The sequence below is a fragment of the Epinephelus lanceolatus genome, chromosome 8 (assembly GCF_041903045.1).
Source record: "Epinephelus lanceolatus isolate andai-2023 chromosome 8, ASM4190304v1, whole genome shotgun sequence".
Lineage (NCBI taxonomy): Eukaryota > Metazoa > Chordata > Actinopteri > Perciformes > Serranidae > Epinephelus > Epinephelus lanceolatus.
Window position 1 is genome coordinate 19256203 of NC_135741.1, and position 24997 is coordinate 19281199.

Here is a 24997-nt window from a genome sequence, read left to right on the forward strand (position 1 = left end):
TAGCTGTTATAGCTGAGGGGGCACTCTTTTATGAATTATTGAGCAATCTCGCAGTGCATATGTACATCTTACAGCCTCACTGTGGCAAACTTTCTTAAAGGCAGTGGGGAGACTAAACAAATGACCTCCACTGGGCTATCTGCTCCCTTTCATGTGCGGAGAAGGAGCCAGGAAGGAGGCTGTTGTGCCGTGCGCTGTTTCAGGTCAAACACAGGCAGAATGCCTTAAAATAGATCCTTATTCCCCCTCTTTGTTTTGCCTCTCGCTGGTGCTGCACAGATGGGATTCCATTTTGGACAAGAGCGATGTGTGGTAGTCAATGATGCCGCTGTGCTTACATTATACTGCTGAGACATTGAGCCACCGAGCAGGCATTCCTCACCAGCCATCCAGCACTGAAATGACTTTCATATCCCGTGTTTATACCACACAGTTCTGTTAAAGCTGTTGCTAAGCTTTTAGGGGAAAAAACATCTGTGGAATAAATGCGATTTTTAGACACATGGGACAGATGGTATTAACTGTATATTTCTGAGTCCATTCTCTATGCAGTATGTGCTCCCTTGTATGAGCACTGTTACATCACAAGAAGTGAGGTAACAGCTATCGTACCGCCGCTCCATTACATAATCAGTTACTCTCTGGTGGTATCCACTACAGGCTCAGGTGAGACCAGCCAACATCGTGTACAAGATAAAACAATTAGACTTCCTGGTACCACTGAGATTTGACAGCTAGATGCATCACTGATGCCGAACCACTAATGCTCTCACTTGTCTCTCTGATGCTAACAGATGATCTCCCACAGTGTACGTATGACGTTTTACCCACCCAGGTCAGGGCAGCTTCATTACCCCTTCTCTCATATAGTTAGAAACACTGCTTTGAAAGTAAATAGTTTTGATGAGCTACCAGTTAATTCACACAGGACATTATTAAATTACAGCAAAGCTCCCCTTAAGGGAGATAATGTTTTCTTAACTAAGCTACTTTAAAAAGTTCTGAGTACTTAATTAAAATATTTCAGCACCGTGATGTAATTCAATACAACATCATGCAAGTTAACTGTATATTATAGGTCCAGTGTGCAGGATATACTTGGATATATTGGCAGAAATGGAATATAATATAATAAATATATTTTTCTTTAGTGTATAATCACCTGAAAATACGAATTGTCATGTTTTCATTGAGACAATCACCATGTTGCACTGCCATGTTTGTACAGTAGCCCAGAATGGACAAACCAAACACTGAATCTAGACAGGGCTGTTCACATTTTTGCAAAGTTAGCAGCCCCTTCTCGACAAGATAACCAAAATAAAGATGTTTTATTAACATGGCTCTGCTTCATTTTGTGATTTTACTGGTTTAAATCACCTGGTCTGTTTATTTTGGAGAAGAGGAGACCTCTGCGGCTAATTCAGCTCCTAGTAAAAATCTCCTGAACGTCTGAGTCAGAAAAAAGATGAGCACACATTAAGTTGTCAGACAAAAAACGGTTAGTCTGCGACGAGCCGCACAGCATCAGAGAAACACCATCTGTAACAGAAAACCTCCCGAACAAAGAACACTGGAGGAATCCTAAATGGGGGCTCACGCTTGGCACATGGGAGAGGTTTTAGCTGGTTGCCTATGAATCCTACTGTACACACTGCTCCTTTTATTTTAACTTACAACTTATTATAACTAGCGTTCAGTACATTTATAATGTGCATACAGCTGCCCGGCCAAAGTCATTGTTTTATCTTAATGGGCAGAAAGTAATCGGAATAAAAATAATCACGACCTTTTAACAGACATAAACAGAATCTTAAATGGTTCATCTAGTCCCCTATCATCAGACAGCTTTTTATATATTCCACCTTGCTTCAGCTGGTCAGTTTTTGTGTGTTATACAAGGCGTTATTTATCCTCACGTGTCCTCATGTAGCTTTATTGTGCGCTGTTTTATCGCAGAGGCCTTAAGAACCTTTTTATTCCCTTAAATGGGTGTAAAAAATGATCACAAATAAAAATAAAGAGCAAAATACTAAACGCTAAAGCATGACTATAAAAAATGAAGTTTCCTTTCTTTCATTAATAAACAAAAATACCAATTCCACTGGCAAATTATGCACTGAAATGACAAAAATATACCACTCAAAAACACAGGGGAAATTGGCTGAACTGATCCCAAGCTACTGCAAAATGTGACTGGAGTGGAAACTCTTGAAATCTTCCCTTTTAGATTTTAAAATTGTGGCAAAAGACATGTTTTATTTTCCTAAGCTGCTGTGACTGCCCGGTGGCGGGAATCTATTCCTTTTGAAAAATCCAAAATCAGTGACAGATTATGCGCAAGAATTTCACAGCAGATTGCTTCACTAGTGAAACCAAGCATGGCTCGGGCCTCTGAGGCTTTCTTTCTCTTTCCAAGTTTGTTATGGTCCAACCTGCCCAATCCTGAGAGGTCCCTCATCGCCTCAACTTATTCTAGCAATCTGTAATCTGTTTTCCTGAGCGAGAACACATTTGAAAGTCATTCACTTGCGGTGAAATTAAACACTCCTCCACAGTGCTTTGTGCTTTGCGCCTGTTTGTGTGGACGTCTTTATACCTGGATGCCCTCTGTGCCTGGCTGCTGCAGGAGTTTGACGGTGCGTGTGTGTGCTGTCCTCTGGCCGCGGCCGTCGTGCCAGGTCAGGTTGCTGCCTCCGGCGCGACGCGGCAGCTGGTAGCTCAGCTCCTCAGCAGACACCGTGTGCTCCAGGGAGGCACGGCAAAAACTGAAGCTGGACGCCGCTGAGAGGAGAGAGAGAGAGAGGGAGAAAGAAGAAGAGGAGAGGAAAAACAGAAAGAGACAAGCAGAGGGAGAAGAAAGACACTGATAAGCACTCACTTTGTTTTGTCTTTGTTTAAGGGGCTTGCATACACATTGTCTATGTTTTGAGCAACAGGAACACCTAAAAAAACTAACAAAATAAATAACTGATAATCCTCTAAGAGCTTAACAGGCTGCATTCACTCCAGATTACATGCTTTGTGTACTGACTCTCATACAGCTACAAACAGATGGCTGTTTTGGTGATGGTGGTGGGCAGCAGTGTTACTCCACTGTGATCTCCAATTATGCTGAGTGCATATTCACAGAGGCAGCGCATGGTTTTTGGAATTGCGTCTCTCTTGCCAGATTAGTCCTGATTATTTAAATCCTACATCATGAATATTTTTTTCTTCTTCTCTCTCTCTCTCTCTCTCGCTCTCTCTGTCCTTCCCTCCTTTCCTCCCAGGAGTGAGTGTTAGCCGTGAGACAGCGAAGCAGACAAGTTGTCAATGCAGGGTCAGAGTACAGCTCTGTAAGAGCCACAGGGCATCTTCTGCAGTTCACATCCAGTGAACAGGCTACTGTACTGTGCTTGGTCATCTGTGACAGTGGGTGCATTTTAAAGGGGACAAACACAGCCACTGCTCCTCTTACCCCTGCACTAATTTATTAGTAATGTGAATTAAAGAGGATTTGACTGCACATCAGCCAGACACAACAGAGAGGAGACAGAGGAGGGGAGCAGGAAGGGTCATGAGGGTGCACAACAGAAAGTGAAACACAGATAGAGACACTTAAGCATCCTGGTTGTTGTCAGCTTTCTGCAGGAACTTGTTTTTGTGAACGTCACGTAAACAAGAAAGCCATTCCTCAGCTGTTAAAGGAACACTTCACCCACAAAATGATTTGTAAATCAATTAGTCAAGCTGTGCTACCTTGAGTCTGTTAAGAAAACTTTCTTTCTCTTGCATGCCTCCAAAGAAAACATCTTGATATATTGATTGACAGTGGACCAAGTTTAACAACAGCAAAACATATCAAAACCTCTGTTTAGAAACTCTAATGCAACTCATGTAGTTTTAGCCAAGTCTCATTTATCCAGTCATGTGCTCAGTATGTACTTTCACTAAAAAATCTTAGTATTGGAGCATAGACTGTATAAAATAATGGATGTAGCTACAGTGATGGCATCCATTGGTCTGTGGACTGCTGTTTCGAAGCCTTGAGTTCTGCATCTTGGTCTCTGCCATCTTGTTTTTTTGAGCCAGAAGCGATCATATTTGGGCGAGAGACAGCCTGTCACTCGAGCGGCCCTGCCCATAATAATGTGGAACTTTGGGTCTTGATTAAATGTAAATGGGTGAGTTATAAAAAATCCACCACCTGTACAGTTGTCACCAATTAGCTATAGAGACCAAAAATGATTTTTGTACCAGGCTGTAAACATGTTTATTTCTGCTATAAAGTTGGGCATTTTAACATGGGGGTCAGTGAGGATTGACTCTGTGTTGGAGCCAGCCTCAAGTGGCCATTTGATGAACTGCAGTTTTTGGCACTTACACATTAGCTTCATTTTTCAGCCTTGGAGATCGTCACTTGTATTGGAGCCTGGCTTTGAAGGGAGCATGGATAAGTTTCACTTTCAGTTCAGTTTTAAATCCTAAGGCTTTAGTGAAAATGCAAGTGTTTGAGAAGTGCTGAGCTAATGACTGGAGAAATGAGACTTGGAATATGACTTCAGTGAGTTTGTACACAGACGATTTGATATAGTTTTGTGATATAGTTTTGTCGTTTTTAAACGTGATGCACCGTTTTCTGTGCAGGCACACTCGAAGATTTCTTCACAAATCCAACATAACATCCATCCATTCATATTCAACTGCTTATCCAAGCTGGGTTGTGGGGGCAGCAGGCTGAGCAAAGTATTTCAGATGTCCCTTTCCCCAGCTCCTCCTGTGGGACCCCAAAATGTTCCCAGGCCAGATGAGATATGTAATCCCTCCAGCGTGTTCTGGATCTGCCCCGGGGCCAGTGGGACGTGCCCGAAACACCTCTAACTGGAGGCACCCAGGAGGCATCCTGATCAGATGCCCAAACCACCTCAACTGACCTCTTTCGACGCAAAGGAGCAGCAGCTCTACTCCGAGCTCCCTCCAGATGTCTGAGCTACCCCACGGAGGAAACTGATTTCGGCCGCTTGTATCCACAGTCTCATTCTGTTGGTCACTACCCAGAGCTCATGAACATAGATGAGGGTTGGGACGTAGATGGACCAGTAAATTGAAAGCTTTGCCTTCTGGCTCAGCTCCCTCTTCACCATGACGGTCCACCACAGCACCCGCATCACTGCAGTCAAGATAACAAGGCGTAACTAACTGACATATAAATGTTCATTTTGTGGGTGAAGTATTCCTTTAAGAGCAACCTGATTAAGCTAAATTTGTGCAGCAGAAACATAATATTTAGTTTCAGATTCAGAGTTATTTATTCTAGACCACAAACGTGGTATGGCACAAACTGAGTCATTTAAAGAGGAGCAGAACATTACTTTAAGAAAGCACCTAGTTTACATCTCATCCTTGGATTATCTGTGTGCAATAATAGGTTTAAACAAGGACGGGTGGTTTACAAAATATTTCGGCAGGTACTTCTTCCTGTTCTCGACAAGGTGGTTGCCATGACATGTATTACAAAACCTTTTATTTTCTTCCAAACCTCTTTCCGTTAGTTTAGGAATATCCTAGTAGAAACTTGAAGATTGCAAATAGCCTGCATTCTTCCTGTTTTCACAAAGGTACTTCTAAAACTTCTTTAAATTTACAAAACAAGTCACATGGATCTCATTGTATATAATGTATTCACTTCAGGCAAGTCAAGTCCAGTCAAAACTGAACCTAGAATAAATAACTTACAGTTGCAGCATGATAAAGGATAAATGTACATTGAATATGCCACTGCTGGTTAAAAAGTATGCCAGAGGAGAACTCTTTACTATTACTAACAAGCTGTAAGTAAATGCAGTTTCGCAGTGCGTGTGAGGCACCCTCCAATTTCCAACGTCAACTGGATTTCTCCCTAAAATCCCCTGAAGCGTGTGTGCGTGTAAACGCAGTCATTGAGACGGAGACGGAATTACTGATGAAAGGGCTAAAAGTGGAACAAGGCATAATAAATGTTGCATTCATTGCTTTTAAATGTGAAAAAAAGTCTCTTAACAACAGAACAATGTCAGAGAATTCTTTGAGAAAAGCCTCATTTCATCTCCTGAATGACTTCTTAATTTCTTTTCCTCTCTCCTCCTTGGGGACCAGATTTAAAAGAAGGAGAGCTTGGATTTATTTGAACGTGTTAGGTTATATAAAGTCTTTCTCCAACTTGTTCATCCATTTGTCTCCTTATTATGCTGCTTTCTATAGGTGATTTTCAGCCCTATGATCATGCACTATCTACCCATACCTGGTGAAGATGTAACTGAGATACACACTGTCAAAAAATGGAAGTAAAAACAAACAAAACAAGCAAAACCCGTGATTCCTTTCACCAACAAGTGTAAACAAGCCTTCCAGGACTATTCCCATTTTAAAACTACACAACAGACCACTGAGAGCTGCTGCAAGACAACCGAAGCTTGTGGGAATCTCGGTTGCAGCTGGGAGGTGGGCACTTTTTCTCAACGCAGACGTGTGTTCAAGTGAATACAGAGTTCACACAGCCATGATGGAGGAATGAAAAAGAGGGTGGAGATGAAAAACAAGAAAGGCCTGTCAAGAATCACTGATGTGTAACCTTTTCTGCCTTCGTATGCCCGCTTTCTCTCTCAGCGCTCCCGCTTCCCCGTTTCTGTATGCCATCACTTTTGTATATTCCGCAGCAGTATCTTTCTTGTTCCCCTTCTTTTCCTGCTCACTCCCTCTTTCAGCGTTGTCTTTTTCTGGTTGTCAGGTCTTCGGGGTCGTTGGGACAAACCGAGCCCAGCCCTGATGTAATTACTGCCAGTCAGACTGAGGGGGAGGAGACAGGAGGAAGAAACGTAGGAAGCTAAGCGCCTTGCAACCCTAAAGACCTGCCAATCTCGCAGAGAGAGACAAGAGAAAACGCAAGAGCAAGAGCAGGGCAGACAAGAAAAAGAGACAGGAGAGGGGTACTGTAAATTAGCACTGGATCCATGCAAACTGACAGTAAACTGTGGCAAGGTAGACGAGCTCAGAGAGGAGGCAGGGACACGCGTTAATAGACCACGAAACAACTTCATTTCACAAGCTGTTAAAGACAGAGCTTTCCTATTATTAGACAGAGACCACCCTACACTTTATGGACATCACTTTGTAGATGAGGAAAATGACTTCCCAGTTCCATTGAAATCTCAATCTCTGCCATGTCACCAGACCTTGCCACCTTCAACAGTCATAAAACGAAGACAGAGCGCTCATTCTGCAAGCTTCACTGGACTTGGTAGACTTAACCTCCTGGCATGGGACAGCTGAGAATTTAGAATCACCCAAAAGTGATTAAATATCCATACCATCAAATTCACATCTCTTTGGAAATTACGTTGTCTGCCGACTGCTTTTACGGCGGCAAAGAAAATGCAATATATATTCTAAACGGGACTGTATCGGAGGATTTAGCCGTGGATCTCGCTGTGTTTTTAAATAGACTTTTATGTTCAGGAGTGATTACCATCCCCTTTGGCAGGAGGGGTTATCTGTCACCTTTCTTTGTCTGTCTCAACATGCTTTTGATCAGCCTGGACAACCGCCAAATCTCCTCTGTCCTATTTGTCACTAACTGGTGTTGTATTATCTCGCTGCCCTTGCCGTTGACTTTTATCACCTCCAGTCGTGAGAGGGGAGAGGAGACGAGGGATGATGAAGGGTGGGAGGAGTGGAGGCAGGGTGAAAAGCAAGAAAAAAGCATGATATGTGTCTTCTGAGTCAGTGAATAAAAAATAAATAGGAAGTCGTGATGTAGTGCGATCTTAAAAGCTCGGGAATCTTTAACTTTGGCCTCACATACAGAGGAGGAGAGGTGGAGGGAGCGAGAGGGAGAGCTGTTGGTGGTGGAGGTGCCAAAATCAAGGGCAAAGTGTCAGACAGGTGTTTATGTGTGCGTGAGTGTGTGTGCAGAGGGTAGGTAGGTCAATACGCTTCAACCCAGTGAAGTGTAACCTCATATCACCTCCTCTTGACTGAGCAGCATATCTGCCGCTCAGAGTGGCTGCTAAATCTCAGAGGTATTCCCTTTTGAAAAGGTAATTAAGCTGTTAGGTACGGCACCCCGGAAGGTCGTTCCAAGCCAAATCCCACAGTAGATTAACATGGCATCACTGGACATTACTCATTTGACTCCAAAAGCGAGCATCTAAATTAGTCCGTGTGGACTACTTTGCTGCGTGGGCTTTTTTTTTGGTGGAAGTTTGATTTTTGCATAACCTTGGCATCAACTTTATGTGTATCCTCTTGTACAGAGGATGAGGCTAGTGGTCTGGCTAATCCACCTTATTTCAGGCATCACAGAGAGGGTACCGTGGTGTATTTCAGCAGCGTGATATTGGCATCAACTCCATCCCTACCGAGCACCTCTTATTCAACTCAAAGATAAAATTTCTATTTGCAGTCCAAGTTTTATATGAAAGCGGAGGGAGAAAAAAAATCCCAGCCTCCCTCGTTCCTCTGTAATCTGCAAGGGGGTGAAACTTCATCATGCAGTGATTTCATGCCTGTGTAACACATTAAACCTGAAGTCCTAAATATAGCATCAAACAGGCCGATGCTGCCAGCTCCCACTATGTCTCAAACATCTACCAATGATCCAGATTTGTTGGGCCTATAGTATGTTGGGGGTAAAGCGAGAGGCTATTTACAACTCTTCCACTCCACCAGACCCTGTCTTAACCCCTGGAATGAGCCATGAAATTACTCCATTTTGAAAGACCAGAGAAGAAGAATTCTGGTTGCAGCTTTAAAAATAAATATAAAACCCAGCACCCCAGGGGCTTTTCCCATGATGCATTGCAGTCTATTACCCACTCTGACATGAGACACTGTCGCACAGGCTGGGGCTGAGGTTTACCTCTCACAAGCCATCAGCGTCAGGAACACGCAGATAGGGAAATGGGAGTAAACAGTGGACGTCCACGATGCAGGCCGATTGAAGATAACAACAAACCAACTCTCATCAGGACACAAACGAGGGGAAACGCCAACTAAATCTGTGTGTATGATTGTGTGTGTCGGCGAATGCTCATGCATACGTGAATGTGACTCACGACGCCAGCATGAGGATTCACATATCCACACATCTGTATAATCCCTGTCTGCTTTGGTTTAGGCCAACGGATCGGAATAAAGCTGCAGAGAGTCTGAATATGCAGCCATGTGGATGGAGGCTGAATTCTGGATTTAAACCGCGGGGCAATTATGGCTCACAATGCACAGCGTAGCCCAGAACACAGGTGGAGCTGGCATTTCTGTTATGATTCTGCAAGTTGCTGTAGAAGTCCATCTGCACCCTGAGAGCACAGACAACAACAAGTGTGAGAAATGCCAGGCCGACCTTGGCTCCCTCTTTTGAGGCGGTGCTGCTAAGAAAAAACAAAACAAAACTGGAGGGTCCAGCGTCGAGGACAGTATGACTTTTATTCTCTAACTCTCCACTCTGGCCCCCACCGCACTTCCACTGAGACAGACAGAACTATTGATTATCCATCACTGTGTCAGAGAACATACAATTACAGATCACTTTAGATAAAACACACACACGCACACAGGCACACACACAAACACAGTCCACCTAGCTCCTCCACCCGAGGACACTGGCTGTCATATCCACTTCTGCTCAAAGGAACTCGCTGCATGTTTCACACAAGAGGAGGAAAAGGAAGAATGACACAGGAGAGGAGATGGGATACAGGGGTCTGACATGGTCATGCCCTCTTAAGAGGATGAAGGAATGAAGCCCAGGGTGAATGCAGTAACAGAAACACGGAAAAATGGGCAACATGACACGTCACAGAGAGGCGAACAGATGGAAAATAAAGCTTCAGAGTGGAACATTAATATTAATTGCATCAGGAAATGAAAGAGGACAAAGAACAGATTTCAATCATGTTAGTGTCTGACGTTTCTCCTCTTCACAGCCAAACCCTCATATGATGACACAGGAGGACAGATTAGATCTCACTGACAATCGATAATTCAGAGCCAGTGTCAGAGGAGAGGGGAGGAGGAGGAGGAGGAGGAGGAGAAGGAGGAGGAGGTCGAGTAATAGGATGTGAGGTGTGATTGGGCTTAGTCAAACTGGGGGACTGACAATAGGCATTGGTATCCTAGTATCTGGTGTATCCTTGTATCCTGGTTTGAGAAACCTGTATATTCTAGCCCAAACCCACTGATAGAAACCGGAATTCTGTAAGCACCTTGTCCACCTTGATATTGAAATTGAAAATCTGACTTTGTTAAGGCATAAATTGTGCATCAGTTTCCATTTCACACAGGGAGGCTAAATCCAGCGAAGTGGGGAAGGCAGCCGAGTTCAGGCGGCTAGAAACCAAATTGTGTTCATGCTGAGCTGTTGAGGTGACTCAGTAGGTGCAGGGATGAGTGGCAGAGGAATCAAAGACACCTGAACTCAGATGATCAGAGACCTACTGTTATGATTGTACAGTAATCTGAATAATCAGATTTTCTCATGTTCTATGTTAATGTGTCCTGGATAAGATCAAAACTACTGCAAGACTCAAAACTGGGAAACAAATGTTGATGTGAACATATTCACTGATGCAAGTCCTCTTTCAAATCTTAAAGCAGCTAAGTCAGTTAATTTTTAAATATTTTCATTTTTATTTAGAGAACTTCTTAGAAAAGCGGCAAATTAAGATTGTTTTCTTTGTAGCATCAGACATGGCAACATGCCAAAGAGCTGCTGGGTGACTGGCTGTTTGACTGAGAAGCTCATTATAAGCCCAGACTCGGCCAGTTTAAAGTACTTTACTCATACTTAAATTCTTTTTTAAGCTAGTGCAAAGTTAGCGGTGCCATAAAATAACCTGGGGCATAATTCAAGGCCGATGTGGGAGTTTTCTCTCATCGCTTCAAACATTTCTCGCTTCAGAATAATCGAACATCATCTTTGAATCAATATTCTTCAAACAAAATGTAAGTCAAGGTTGTGAATTAAACCAGAAAAGATTAAAAAACGAAGCTCACTTGGGATTTTGCAGTGGAGAGACCACAGAATATACACCTCCTTTCCTCCAAACAAAGATGGCGGTGATCTTGTCATGTTGACTTTGGTAATACGCTTAATAAAAAATGTTTCTTCAACGAAAAATGTGCATCATGCATCTAAGTTTTGCTGAACCTCAATATCTGTGGCTCCCTGGTTAGGTTAGCTATGGGAGAAGGGGGAGAGCAAAAACTGCTCCTCTACATTTTCAGGAAAATTTGGGATTTACAAACTACTGCACAAATATTGTAGCCAGTTTAGTTAGGAACATTTTTAAGACAACTTTATTTCCATTTGCAGTATTATATTTGGCAATATGGCTCTGTTCTGGGGCCTCTCTGCCTTTCCTCAGGCCTACGCAGAAAGCCTCTTCCACGAGACTATGTGGAAAGCCTGAGGCGGTGAGAGCACACCTCTCTGCCCACCCATTTGCAAACAAAGAATGCCTGAAACAGAGAGAGAGCAAACCTCCCTGCCCTTCCATGCACATACATGGAAAGCCTAAGGCAGGGAGAGCAGCCGCAAAGACCCCTTGGAAACAGAACAGAGCATCAATGACAAACAGAAATGACACTGATAAGTCAGACACAGCATAAAAAGGAGGAGCTGGGGTGGAGGTGGGTTGCAAAGCAGCTTGCAGAGGAAGCAGCAACAGTAGGCAGGCCAGAGCAGTTTAAATAGGGCGTCCTGAATGAGATGCGCCAATTGGTCGCATAGAAAGGAATCCTGTGCTCTATCAGCTGACTCCCTTCCATCAATCAGCTGATCCATCAATCAACTGGGCTGTTTGAGATCAGCTGATGTAGCTGGGATGTGAATTGACATCATGTCCCGCCTGAACTAACGCCATGCTCAATTTGCTTTGACCCTGATACTGCCCACATACAGAGGAGCCCCACAAGTTCCAGTTTGCCACATTTGCATAATGAATCCACAATATAATCATCATAGTAAGTCCTGTAAAAAAAAAAAAAAAAAGCAAAAAGAAGAAGAAGCCGTCCATGGCAGAGCTCTTCAAGGGCATTCACATGATGTTGTTTATGAGATATTGAGTTATTATTTGACAAGCAGGCCTAACTGGCGAGGTAATCAGATGATCAATCTAGTTCACACGCAGCCACTTCACTGTAATGATTCACAGTTCATGAAAACCTTTGACAAATCCATCCAGATTAGCCTGGTTAGGACTTCCAAATGGATCGCTGCATGAGACGGGATAGAGCACAAAATGGGGAAAATTACATTGAAAGGTCAAGCAGGCAGAGCACAACTTTATGCATGTTTAAACAGTTTTAAATTCACAGGGCGATGATATCCACAAGCAAGCAATATAAAGGTTAAGCTAAATTGTGTCCCGTCTGATTGGTTGAATAATTTAATATTGCAAAAGGTCAAATTCAAGAAGGTAGCTGATGGAACGTCAACATCCCGTCTGGAATTTTACACTGTGACTTACAGATCCACGAGATTACAGATGTTTTAGTGCAGTGACAGTGAGAAGATGCCGGCGGTATGTTCTGATGTGTCATTTCAACTGTCACATCAGAATAACACATTATGCCTCGGCTTTCAAGTCTCAATACATGCTGTGATCTAAACTGTCTTCGCGGTTTGTCTGTCATGAAGAATGTCCTCCTCTGTATTCTACTCCAAAGAATCCAAAATGATGGGGGATATTAAATGAACACAAGCGCATAACTTCTCCGCTTCGACAAGATCGGCTTTTTAAATATTTAGCGTTTGTTTACAGCTGTTCCCCTGAGTGGCAAAATGTTCTGTCTGAGTGGATTAACGGATGTTTGGCTACAAAATATTAAAGCTCCGAAATACTTCAATTTACATCTTAACACCACCGCGGCCTTCATAAAGGCATGCGCTGAATTAATAGCAGGAAATAAGTCATTTAGCAGGGTACCACGAAAATGCACGCATTTCAATATCACAATATAATCTTTTGATTTCAAGTGCAATTTAAGCTGATCGTTTGGAACCAAGAGCCATGAGCCAGATGGTCCGCTAATGAACTCCAAAGAGATTCAAGCAATCAGACAAACAGGTTTTGCCATTATCTTTTTTCTTTTCCAAACTGGAATTAAAGAGGCAATTCACGCAAGCAGAACGCAGCATGCTAGTTCCTTGAGTTCACAAATACCTTCAGTGATAGCCTGCAAGGCCGTCCGGCAGGGGTCCACCACACTCTGTATGCTGAGCATAGAGAAATCAGCTCCCTGTGCGCTCAAGTTATAACTCTTTGCATTAGATCGCTGCCATGAGCAGAGGTTAAACTTCCCGGAGTGAACCGTGTGGAGTCTGGAGCCTGAATGGACTACAGTTCATTGTGATTGTCACATGTGGTCTGTAAATCGATGCGGTGCACTCACGCTGTGGCCTGGTGAGAGACTGGGATGTGGAAGGGTTCAGCACTCAATACTTTATTGAATGTCCTCAAGCCATGACTACCACACAAGTACCCTACTTTGCTTGCACATGTATGTCTGCGCTTATAGACCTGGGTGACATATTAGAGAAGAAATGCCTGAGCAATGTAGCGTGGCAAGAAAAACAACCAGTCGATGGCACAGAACGTACACGCACGCACACACGCTCACTTGCACAAACATACACAAAGGTTATTGAGCACCGAGGGGTTTGCAGACAATGAGGTGAATAAATGACCGTTGTGAGAGTTAGCTGATAATCTGCTCTACACCATCCCTGCATCCACACAAAGCGACCAGGATGAGGGGATAAAAGAAAATAAAGAGGAATGAAAAAGAGGGGGAAATAGGCTTATGGAATGGGCGGGGGGCTGGTGGAGAAAAAAGATAAAAGTTAATGCTCTACAGAAGCTGAGAGGTAAACAGAAAGAGAGAGAAAGGAGCGCAGGGGAGAGAGGAGGGAAATGTGCCAATGAATTTGAAGCTGAGATAGACGGGGAGAGAATGAAAATTGCAGACAGGGAGTTAGTTTGTAGATCCGTAAGCAGCATGAATGATTAGAAACAGCAACTCGGCAGCGGCGGTGCTGCCGGTGGTGGTGGTGGTGGTGGTGGTGGTGGTACTTCTTCTGTCAGCCAACTGAAACATAACTCAGAGCTTTGAAGTTTTTAAAAGTTTGTTGTGCTCCTGTGTGATGCGATCCAGGAGGCTGCCTCTAATCTTTCCCGGAGGGGAGGGAAGAGGAGAGACAGAAAGAAAGAAGAAAGGTGGGAAGAAGATGCAAAGGTTGTGGCAGGGGGCCACACAGAGAGGCTTAGGCAATACTACTGAGACATGTGAGTGGAGAACTGCAGCGGTGCCACCGGCGAAAAACTATCAAACAGAGACATGAAATAACTCAGCTCTATTTCCTCCACGCCTTATTTCAACAAGCAACAGAAGATGTAAACCTCAAACTTTGCCAGCGCTCTATTTCCTTTTAAAGCACGCAGTCTGGAGTTTGAAAAAGATGCGACAAAACCAAGATTTTCTCAGCAGCTGCAGCAGCAGGTGTCTTCCGTGGGAGAGTCAATGGTATGTGTGCACAATAGAGTCAGACGTGTTTGGTACAGGCCCTTCAGGAGCCTCCTTGTTTTCAGTCGAACAGCGAGACAAATTAGCTCACACCTGGGGGCACTCGCCCATTCTCCCCGTCTCTGTATCCACTCCCTGCAGTCCCACCTGTCTCTGTGGGTCTCTGCAGCATGCTGTGTTGATTGGGGGTCTGTCTCTCTCAGCTTAATTGCCATGTTATCAGCTCCACTCCCGCACTGCCACTTCGCCCAGGCCTTTCAGTCAGATGGACATGCCAATTACCCCTCCTCCACACACACGCTTGTTCTTCCTCACTCACACGGGTTCCCGAGGCTGCGCTGTCAGGTAACATAGCAGACAGCAGCTGGTATAAAGCGGGCAGTTTGGGATGAAACAGGGAAGAGAATCAAAGCTCTTTGTGTAGCCCTTATACACACAAGCATGCAAATACACACATCAATAAACAGAGAGTCCCAGCAGGAGCTTCTTGTCCAGGCCGTAGGATCCCAAGGGAACCTTTCTACTCCCCTTCTCCTCTTAATCCTTTACTCCAAACACACTCACACTGTCTTTTATCTATCTCTGCTCTTTTTAATACCTCTTCTCTTTTTATTTCCTTATGGTTTTATTACCCTTATTTTCCCTTAAAGGCACAGTTTGGCATTTTGGAAAATATGATATCTAAAGACAGCAGGTGATAATTAGCGTTAACTGTGTTGATTAGTGAATTTGAGAGGTGTACTGTGGGGGGGGGGGTTTCTCACCTTTGGATAGACCCAGGATGGCTCTTACCCTGTTTCAAGTCCTTATGCTACGATAAGCCAACTGTCCCCTGGCTGTAATTTCATATTTCTTGTACAGACACGAGAGTGGTACAGTTAATTCTTTACATATTTACATGTCTAAATAATTTCATCAGTGACTTAAAAATAATCTGCTGAATCTACCTCTGTGGTTTTCCTGACATTTACCTCAGTCTAAGTCCTCCTGGCATCTTGGTTTGGATTGGTTAGTTCGGTAACATGTGAGTCAGAAACCAAACAAAACTGAAAGACGGAATGGCCATGACGACGGTGACGGTGTTTAAGGAGCCAGACTTTGGTGTCGGTTCTACTGGAGTCTGGGACGGGCACCAGAAATCACACTTTAACCTGTCGCATCTTTCTTGTTTCAATTTTAATTCCACCAAATTAAAAAACACACATTATGTGATGCTTACTGATGTTTTTTAAAATCTAATTAGCACTGTGTTTTTCATGTTTTTGGTCTACAAGCAGTCCAGCAGAGGCTGAGATGCAGCTGCTGGACACAGCCATGATCTGTTTGGAAAACAAATATGCATATTTAGATTTAAAAAACATCAGTATGCATTACGAAATGTGTGTTCTTTAATCTGTTGGAAGGATTTCCAGTCAATGTTGAAACAACACAGATGATGGGTTGAGATGTTATATGCAGTGCCCAACCCATTAACTTCAATAGAGCTGACACTGAAGTCTGGCTCCTTGAACACTGTCACTGTCCATCCCTCTTTTATATTTTCCTTGTCAGAAACAAGGAAGTGTTGTTGTGAAGCTGATGAAGTGTGGAGATCATTAAAGTGCTGCTTTAGAAAGTTATCCGTCTCCATTGTGCTATTTCTTCTCAATAAGAGTGATCCAGCCGTCAGAAAACAAACCCCCAGTTATATTTATTTACAGCTACTACAAAGCAACTTTCATTTTGTGTTGATTTTGGAAGCAGTAAGGATTCCCAGATGAATACTGCATTTCCCATGAGCACCACCTCTTAACGTAAATATTTTGATCTGGCTAGTGTGTGCATTTGTTTTGGAAGCGAGTGAAGTATAACAGTAATGTCCACTGTGACCTACAGTATACCTCCATGGACTGTACACAGCCATTTGCATCATATGCTAAGGCACAAACTAACAGCAGTAGGCTCTTTATTTCTCATTTATTCATTTTAACCTTACCAACTCTAGCTAACAACCTTTGTGAAGTCCCGCCCTCGTATGCAGACTGGCCCAGGGGCGGAAATCCCGGGGGACAGGGGGGGACATGACTCCCCCCTTCAGTAAAGCTATCTCCCCCGTGTGGCTGGACCCGCTGTCCACATCGTGCATCGCAGGGTAAGATGTTCACTCACACAGACACAGTTTAACTTACACAAGTTACAACACATCCCATTTACTGTTACAACAAGCCCCAGGCCCAGGCTGATAATATAAACTGTCTGCAGCATTTTTCCTGCATTGTTCAAAAGACTACTCAATTACGAGTGCTGCTAAGCTAAAAGCTAATGATTAAGCTCAGAGTTTAGTGATAGAGAGGACAGGAGAGAAAGAAGAGGGAGAGGACAGGACAAGAGCAGTCAGTGGCGGAGCGGCTCGTAGCTAATGGGTACCTGTCTGTAGGCGCTTCACCTGTCAGTGAGACAAACATGAAAGATGTGCAGTTTAACCGACGAGGAGTGGTCATTACGCGCGACTATTACGCATGGTTGTGAGGTGTGCAGCGGCAGATCTCACAGCACACTGTTTATAAACCAGTTTACCACTTTATTTGCAGGAAATTTTTAGTTGTTAAGTTAAGTATAGATATTCACTCTGCCTGTTGGAGAGATAGAGAGAAGATTAAAGCATCAAATTGCGGTAAAAGATGCTGTATAAAAGACAGGCTACAACTTTTTTTCCTTGCCTCCCCCTGGAATTATTCTCTAAAATTTTACTGTTTATTGTCCCCCCCAACTATGAAATGGGATTTTCGCCCCTGGACTGGCCAATCATAACGTAGCATTGGGCCGGCTCAGACCAGGGTCCGACAACAACACAGCTGTGCTCCATTGACTCTAATGCAATCGTTCAGATTTCCTTCATTTTCAGGCTGGTTTTGTGGATTTGGAGCTAAATGTTGTGCCTGGGGCACGTCGTGTATTAATGATACTCGTTACCTGGAGAGGTTGGAAAAAGATATACGTTTCTTCCCTGTTCCAAAACCAAAATCAAACCCTGAAAAGTGTAGGGTTAGCTAGCTAGCTACTGAAGATATAGCCTACTGAATGTATACACATGCTGCTTTTGCTTTTTAATGATTATAACAGTGAAACAAAGACCGACCCTGCTGTACAGGAACCAGTGAAGGGAAGCAGGGAAACTTTGCTGATATTCAACCAGCTGTGTGTCATCATCTGCACACACTGTGATGCCACACAGCTGGTTGAATATCAGCAAAGTTTCCCTTTATATTCATTGTCTTCTGTGGTGATCAGCAGTGATGTGGTGGTTCACTTTTACACTGTGATCTGTAGCCTATAGTTCAGCTTTAGCTTCTAACTATCTTTGTCTTTTTAACCTGTTGTTGCTGCTGAGTCAGTTTGACATCCTGGATATATCCTTCAAACACAGACTGTAGACCCCTCTGTCTGCTTCTCTCTGGAATCACTGGTTCATTTTTCCAAAAACATGATAATATTTCCTCAGGGAGTGTAGTTAGTTACAATGTGGGCTTCATGCTTACTGTGACAGCTTGTTGGACCATCACAAAGGGGCGGGGCTTAGCAAAAGGTCAATTCACTCTGTTTGCTGAATGACTGACAAAGGTTGACTGAGGTTTTCGCCCGTGCTCTATCACTGTCCCCTTTAGCTTTTTGTGTTTTGCTCTTTTATCAGTTCTCTTCTTTTTCTCTTTGCTAATCCTGTTGCGGTATATAATCACAAAATATAACATCAAAAATAAAACCTCTGCTACAGCTTTCTTTTAACTGGCTAACGTACTACTGACTGTTATTGATTATTATGATTATTTCATTTGAATTTGCGGGGAATCTGACCTGGGGGCAAGCACTGAGAATAACCATATAGAAATAGCCAGTCCTCTTGCTGATGGCCTTGTTTGCTCATGTAGGTCATATACAGGCATCAGTATTAAATTAAAACTGTTTTATAACTAGTTAAAAACTCCTTAAAGTAACTTCTAAAACAAAAATGCTGAAGAGTTGCTTGTTCCAGCTTCTCAAATTAGTATTTGTTGCTTTTCTTAGTGGTACAACTTTGTAATTGAATTTACAGTATTCGGGGTGTGGACTCGTTTTTTTTACTTTTTCACTTTTTAGAGTAAATTCATCAATTAACTGATTAAAAAAATGTAAAAAGGGGATAAATAATGAAAATAATTGTTAGTTGTTGCCCTTCCCAGCACACAGACATTTATAAAATTCATGGCACATCTTATATAGGATCAGCATCAAATGTTTTTGTGTCTATTTCACTATGAATTTTAACACCAAACATTCTCACTTATCATCAGTATGACTGAACTCCCATCCACAGCTACAATCTCTTCAAAAACAATAGCTAGTCAATGTAATTAGGTGATTGAGAAACTACTTCCTTTACCCATTTGCGGTGGCAAATACATCACAGTGCACCATCAATGTCAGGTTTTCAAACACTATTAGCTCTCTATTGATAACTCCCCTAATGTTGACTTGTAATGACGCCAGATGTTTCACAGGCGGCACAGTGCAGTAGAGACTGCTCGGGGCCCCTCTTAGAGACCCACCAATTAATCAGCCTCTGTGTGTGCGCGTCCATTTCAATGTGTGCGAGAACACGCTTGTTAACGCTTGCTAACGCTGCCACTTTTCATGGTGTGTGTCTGATTTCAGTACTTCTGTTCCAACATGGCAGCACCAAACCAGCTCCCATTCCTACACTCTCTTCCACTCCACTGAACCGTTTCCTTATTATCACCCTGGTACTCAGACATCAGACAATTGCACACACACACACACACAAAACTAGACACACCCCAATTATCTCTCAGACACGTCATGTTAACAATGGGGCATTAATAGCACATGCGTGAGCAACCCCGTTTACTCGCCTTTTCTCTTTCTATGTCACCAACATACACTCACGTCTGTGCCATTACATCTACTCATATTAACGCACTGCCTAATTGTGGTCCATTTTCACTTTAGATGAGGGAGGACAAGAGAGAAGAGCTTTATTATCCAACCCGTACTCATTTCACTTTCAGCCAAATTAGGTGCACCACATCCCACCCAATATCCCTCAGCACAGCAACTGCACTTTCCTCGGCTGTCACCCATTACATAGGCCTCTAGACCAGTGTAAAAAGTTTGTCTGTCTCGTCTCTGTTGATCCTTTCTGAAAAGCTCTTCTTCCATCTTTTGATGACACAAAGATTCTTGCAAACTTAATATGTGACTTGTGTCAGTTTTTATTCCCAGTGGGAAGATCTGTCTCTGTGCCACAGTTGGTGGCCTGCGAGTGCAAATGTGTGCGCGAGTACATGAACTGTATATATGATGAGTTATGTGTGTGGAAGTATGTGTGTCGGCTTGTGTGTGTTTGCTCCTGCCAAGACCCAAAGCCTGCAGAGCACCAGTGACCTGATATGTAGGGCGAGACCGTAACGCTGGGATGACAGCTTAGAGCCCGCCCCCACTAACTCTGACTGACAGCCCTGTAACCTCGGCTGCCTCCCGCGACAATGCTTCGGTCTTGCTTCTACTTTAACGTCTGTCATTCCAAGCTCAATATAACAACTATTTCTGGGGCAAAGTTCTATAAAAATGCCGTAACAGGACCGGAGGAAAAGTCAAAATCAGATGAAATAAAATGAGAAGAAAGGACTTGCTTTCAGGGCGACACATTGGGATGCAAACTGATGGCTTTTATTCCAGGACTGTCAAGAGCTGCAAAAGTCTTACATTGCCCTGGGTGCTCACAGAGTCAAAATACACATGGCTGTACAATGTGGATTTTTCTGTCTTTCATTCCTACAGCCTTTGTGACCAATGCAGCACTCAGGCGATCACATCCCGCTGCCTCTATCTCCCACTTTTACGGGACAAATCCCTCCTAATCTACGGATAAGGTACAACAGCCACATGTCTCAGTGGATTTCAACAAAATCAGGTCAAAAGGGTGCAGACGCTCTAAAGAGCATTATTGTACACAAAGAGCGCACAGCCAGTTTTCCCACCACTTGATGTAAAGGAAGCAAAAGACCAAAGTAAAGGATTAAAACCCACCACAAATCCGAAGAAAACTGGGGTAAAAAGAAAAACAGTGACATCAAGAAATAAGAATTCTCGCTTGAGCTACAGGTTTGAAACTCCAAATAAAGATGCAGATCAAAGTGAAATATATTTCTTTTGTTAAATATGATCTGTAGATGTTTCATAAGCAGCTCTGGCATCGTAGCCCCAGTCTCTTTCTGAGAATGAATCATTTAATAGGAAGTCAGGCGGGGCACATGAGGTAGTGGGTTACATTTAGGCAAAAAAGGATTTCTTCTGTTCAGCCTCCAGGACATTTTCTGGGCTGTGACATTAAGAAAATCACAGTCAGTTCTTTTTTTTTGTGGCTAAAAGGCAGAAAATCAGATTATATGTACACGCAAACAGCAACCTGCATGTCACATTAAACTACTTAAATATCCATGTGGCTGGAGCACATGTTATAAACCTTTGCAATATATATTTGACATGGCGTGAGGCATTTCTTGAGAGTGCCATATGGCTTTTATATATCTCAGCCAGAGCTTCCTCTGGGCTCAGTGAGTTTGGGAGGGGAAAAAGGAAACATTTTAATGAGCATGCAAAGGATGGTGGGATTGACGTAATTGGAGAGGGGCTCTTTTTAATGTTACTCCAGAGAGATACCGCAGGGGGATGACAAGAGAGAGCTTAGAGAGAGGAATGTTGCAGAAAAATAAGACGATGGGATGGAGGTGAGAATGTTCTGGTCCGGTCCAAATTGAACAGATTTCTGGCATCAAATATTCAAGATATTTTAGACAGAATTTGGCATTAACCTTAACCCTGAACCCTATCACAGTCTTATCTGGAGTCCCACTACCTGCAGCACAGGACTTCCCAGTGATAAAACAATATGTTTTTGGCCAGAGCCTTCACTCTTTTTCCTTTTTTTGTCCACACTAAAGTCAACTGAATGTACATATTCTCCTCCTAACTGGTATTGGTATTATTTATTCCATTCACTGTTTTTTATTTGATTGATTTATTTAATTTTAGTTAATTACTATATTTTATTTTAATTTAATTTAATTTAATTTAATTTAATTATTTATTTTGCTAATTACTTAATCAGAGTACCTATTTGTGCCCCAATGACAATAGTAACACAGCTGCTATTTGGCTGTTTACACCCATCGTTATGATGTGTTATGGATCCCACTGCTTGCTGTGATCGGCTAACGCTCGTCACATTGACACATCGGGGTCAAGTGGGTACCTCCGGGCTGAAAATATAAAGTCAACATGAAAGTGCCATTAACTGCAGTTTCATGAATGTCCACCCACAGACCCCCATGTTAAAATGCCCAACTTTACAGCAGAAATAAACATGTTTACAGCCTGCTACGAAAAAGTTTTTTTTTGTCTCTATAGCTAATATCCTCTCACCCGATTATGGTCACCTCTGGCTCCAAAATATTAAGATGGCGACGGATGATATGCTAAACTTGAGGCTTCAGCATGGGAGTCCACACACCAATGGGTGGCGTCACTGTAGTTATATCAATTATTTTTTAAATCTATGGTCGAGGTCGGAAGGGGTTAGGATTAAACAAAGGAGGTCATGGTAAGAGCTAGTACTGGCGGATCTTGGTTATTCTCTGAAATTAAAGTGATGAATTTACAAGAAAAAACAAATGCACTGTTAGAAGGTCAGGTGATGTAGTATAAAGACAGAAATAGTAGGGTGTAGTGGGTGAGGATGTTTAGCACAGAGCCTTCACACAGGAGTCAGAGTACTGTGTGAGTCACTAGCCCCTTTTACACTGCCTGTTCAAGTTGGGAATATCCTCCTGAAACCTGAACTTTGATTGGTATGCATTTTCAGTTTCTCTTAGCTATAGGGATCAGTAGGACCTGATAAGTATAAAAAACTAAACACTGTCAACAACAATAAAGTCCCAGTGTCCTAGAAATTAGAAATTAACAAAAAATTCCTTATTAACAGTGTCTTAGCTTGTTACTGTCACTAAAACTGGTCAAATTTGTTGTCATATCCAACTACAAACATTATTAATCATAAATAAACAAGTTTTATAAATAAAATTTGATCAGGTTTTGGACCTTGACTTGGCAGAGATGGCTGCCATCTTGTTTTTAAATGGATTTGTGGATTGTGAAAATTATCCTTCCGCATGTTCACCAATGGAAACAACTTTTACTTCCTCAAGATAGTCAAGTGTGATCATCTTCTTGGCGCTCTGCCAGGGCCACTAGATGGGGGGAAAAAAGTGTCCACGAATAAGGACAATAGGCCTAACTTTAACAGAATGAAGTATGAGGTCTAGTAAACCCAAAATGTAAGGTCCTCATATGAGGATGCAGGGTCTCAGGAGGATATCATGATGCCTTGCCGTCTCGCCGTTTTGTATATAAGGCACAACTGCTGAAATGGTTGGACAAAGTTGCCCCGCCTCTAAGTCGGGAACAGAGGTACTAACAGCACCAAAACAATGTCTGTATAAATGGAACAGCCAACAGGATGGGATCATGGGCAACATGGATGACATTTTCAACTTTTATGCGTGCCACCCACCCATGGGAGATTTAAAAAGTAGCTGTTAGTAGTTAGCAGCTGTCTCAAACAAGAAGAAGAGCGGCTGAAAATGGCAGCAAATTGGGAAAACAAGGAGGTCCGGGAGCTCCTTACCCTCCGAGCAGAGGACAAGATCAGCCGCCATATAACAAGGATGGTAAGTAATTGTTATTGCTGTCATGCTATGCCATTGCTATTGTTTACAAAGCGCTACTGGCATGTGTGTTATTTGTCACACTACAGGCTGACAAACTTCAACGTTGCTTGGATGTCAAGGAATATACATCCAGGTGTGAATAGCCATTGTTTTCTGAGGACAACTGGGTGAAAACAGTATCTGCCTCACTCTTCTGTCTTTTTCCGTAACCACTGTGAAGGATTGGGAATGTAGATGGGAGGGGTTAATGAATATGAGAAGGTCGGGTCGAAGAAGTAGCTTGCCTTGTGTTCTTATAAAAGTTTGTATGCCTTGAATATGAAATCAGAGACTAGTTCATTCTGACGTCTTAGATGTGCTATTGTTTATTGTCTGTAATGTTGTAATGCTCAATTAAAAGATTTGAGAAAGAAAGACAGAGGAAAGAAATGGGGGTGGGAACAGTTGAGAACAAATGCAGTGAGAGCGTGAGGAAAAAAGCTGTAATGAAGGAAGAATGTTAGTTCCAGAGGTTAAAGAGAGTCGCAGAGAGTTGAGCTGCATTTAAACAACTCTTTCTCCCCACCTCGTCTGTGGAAATGACACGCTGACACTTGGCTGCCTATTGACATGGTAAATTGAGGGCCCATTCGAGCAGCACTGTGACAGCCAGAGGAGGCCATAGACCCTGTCAGAGCCGTATATATTCACAGGGTGCTATTACAACGCACATCAGGGGACGCAGCACGAGAGGGGAGAGAAAGACAGTGGAATGTGCACAAAGAAGTACGCAACAGAAGGTGAACCGTATGGAGGTCGGACGTTTTTTTTTGTTTTTTTTTAAGTGTGTGAAATATAGGCTAGAGCAGCAAGAGGAGGGGAAGAGAGAAAGAGAACGGCTAAAAGGCTGATAAGAGAAGACAGAAAGCAAAATTGATTTCTATTTTTGGAAGAGGTATGACCGATGAGTGGAATGAGTCTAAAACATGTTCAATTTCAAAGTCAGACAAACGCACACACACTTATATGCGCACATACATTTTGTGTATGCATATAAACTATCTCACATGCAGATCAAACCTGTCGCAGATCATGCTACAAGATTGCAAATGGCAATGTAATTGTTTTTGCGGGCGGGTGAACGTGACTCGTGCTCCTGAGTGTGTTAGGATGTCTGCCTTGTTATGGTGTAGCTGGAGCCATTAGCCATTTGGTTTAATGGGCAATCTGCACCACAGACTCCACTGACCCCCGGCACTCGGTAGGAGGAGCAGGCCAACCTATTAACAAAGAGTGAAAAGCTCCGAGCTTACCCTATCGCACGAGGCCACACTTAATTAGACTGTTTGTTTAGCAGACTCTAATGGGAGGGATGGCAAGTGGGGGGAAAGGTTGACTGCTCTCCTTGAAACTGCAGGCTGAAAGACATCTGGCCAAGGATGAGGCGGAGGACGTGAGGATATTAGTGGAACGTGGCCTCATCACGTTTGGCGCTATCTCATTTTCTCAGGACAGATGGTAATGATGGAAAGCAACAATGGACAATATTCATAAATGGTAAATTGAGTCATTACAATTCCATTAGCATAATTATAGCTTAAAATAAAAGCACACAAATACTTTATCTGAGAGGCCAAAACACATTGATTAAACTGATTAAGCAGGAAAAAATTCAGCGAGAAGGAGACGGAGAAAGAGACAGTGATTGAGTT

The 24997-nt window shown here is 42.9% G+C and overlaps 1 protein-coding gene across 1 annotated transcript in view; it reads right to left on the reverse strand.

Moving 5' to 3' along the window:
- LOC117257936 (sterile alpha motif domain-containing protein 10) overlaps positions 1–24997 on the reverse strand; it is a 74018-nt gene that overhangs the window by 41285 nt on the left and 7736 nt on the right. The window contains exon 2 of the mRNA XM_033628353.2: positions 2600–2784. Within this exon, the coding sequence (XP_033484244.1) occupies positions 2600–2784 (185 nt within the window). The remainder of the gene's footprint in view (positions 1–2599; positions 2785–24997) is intronic.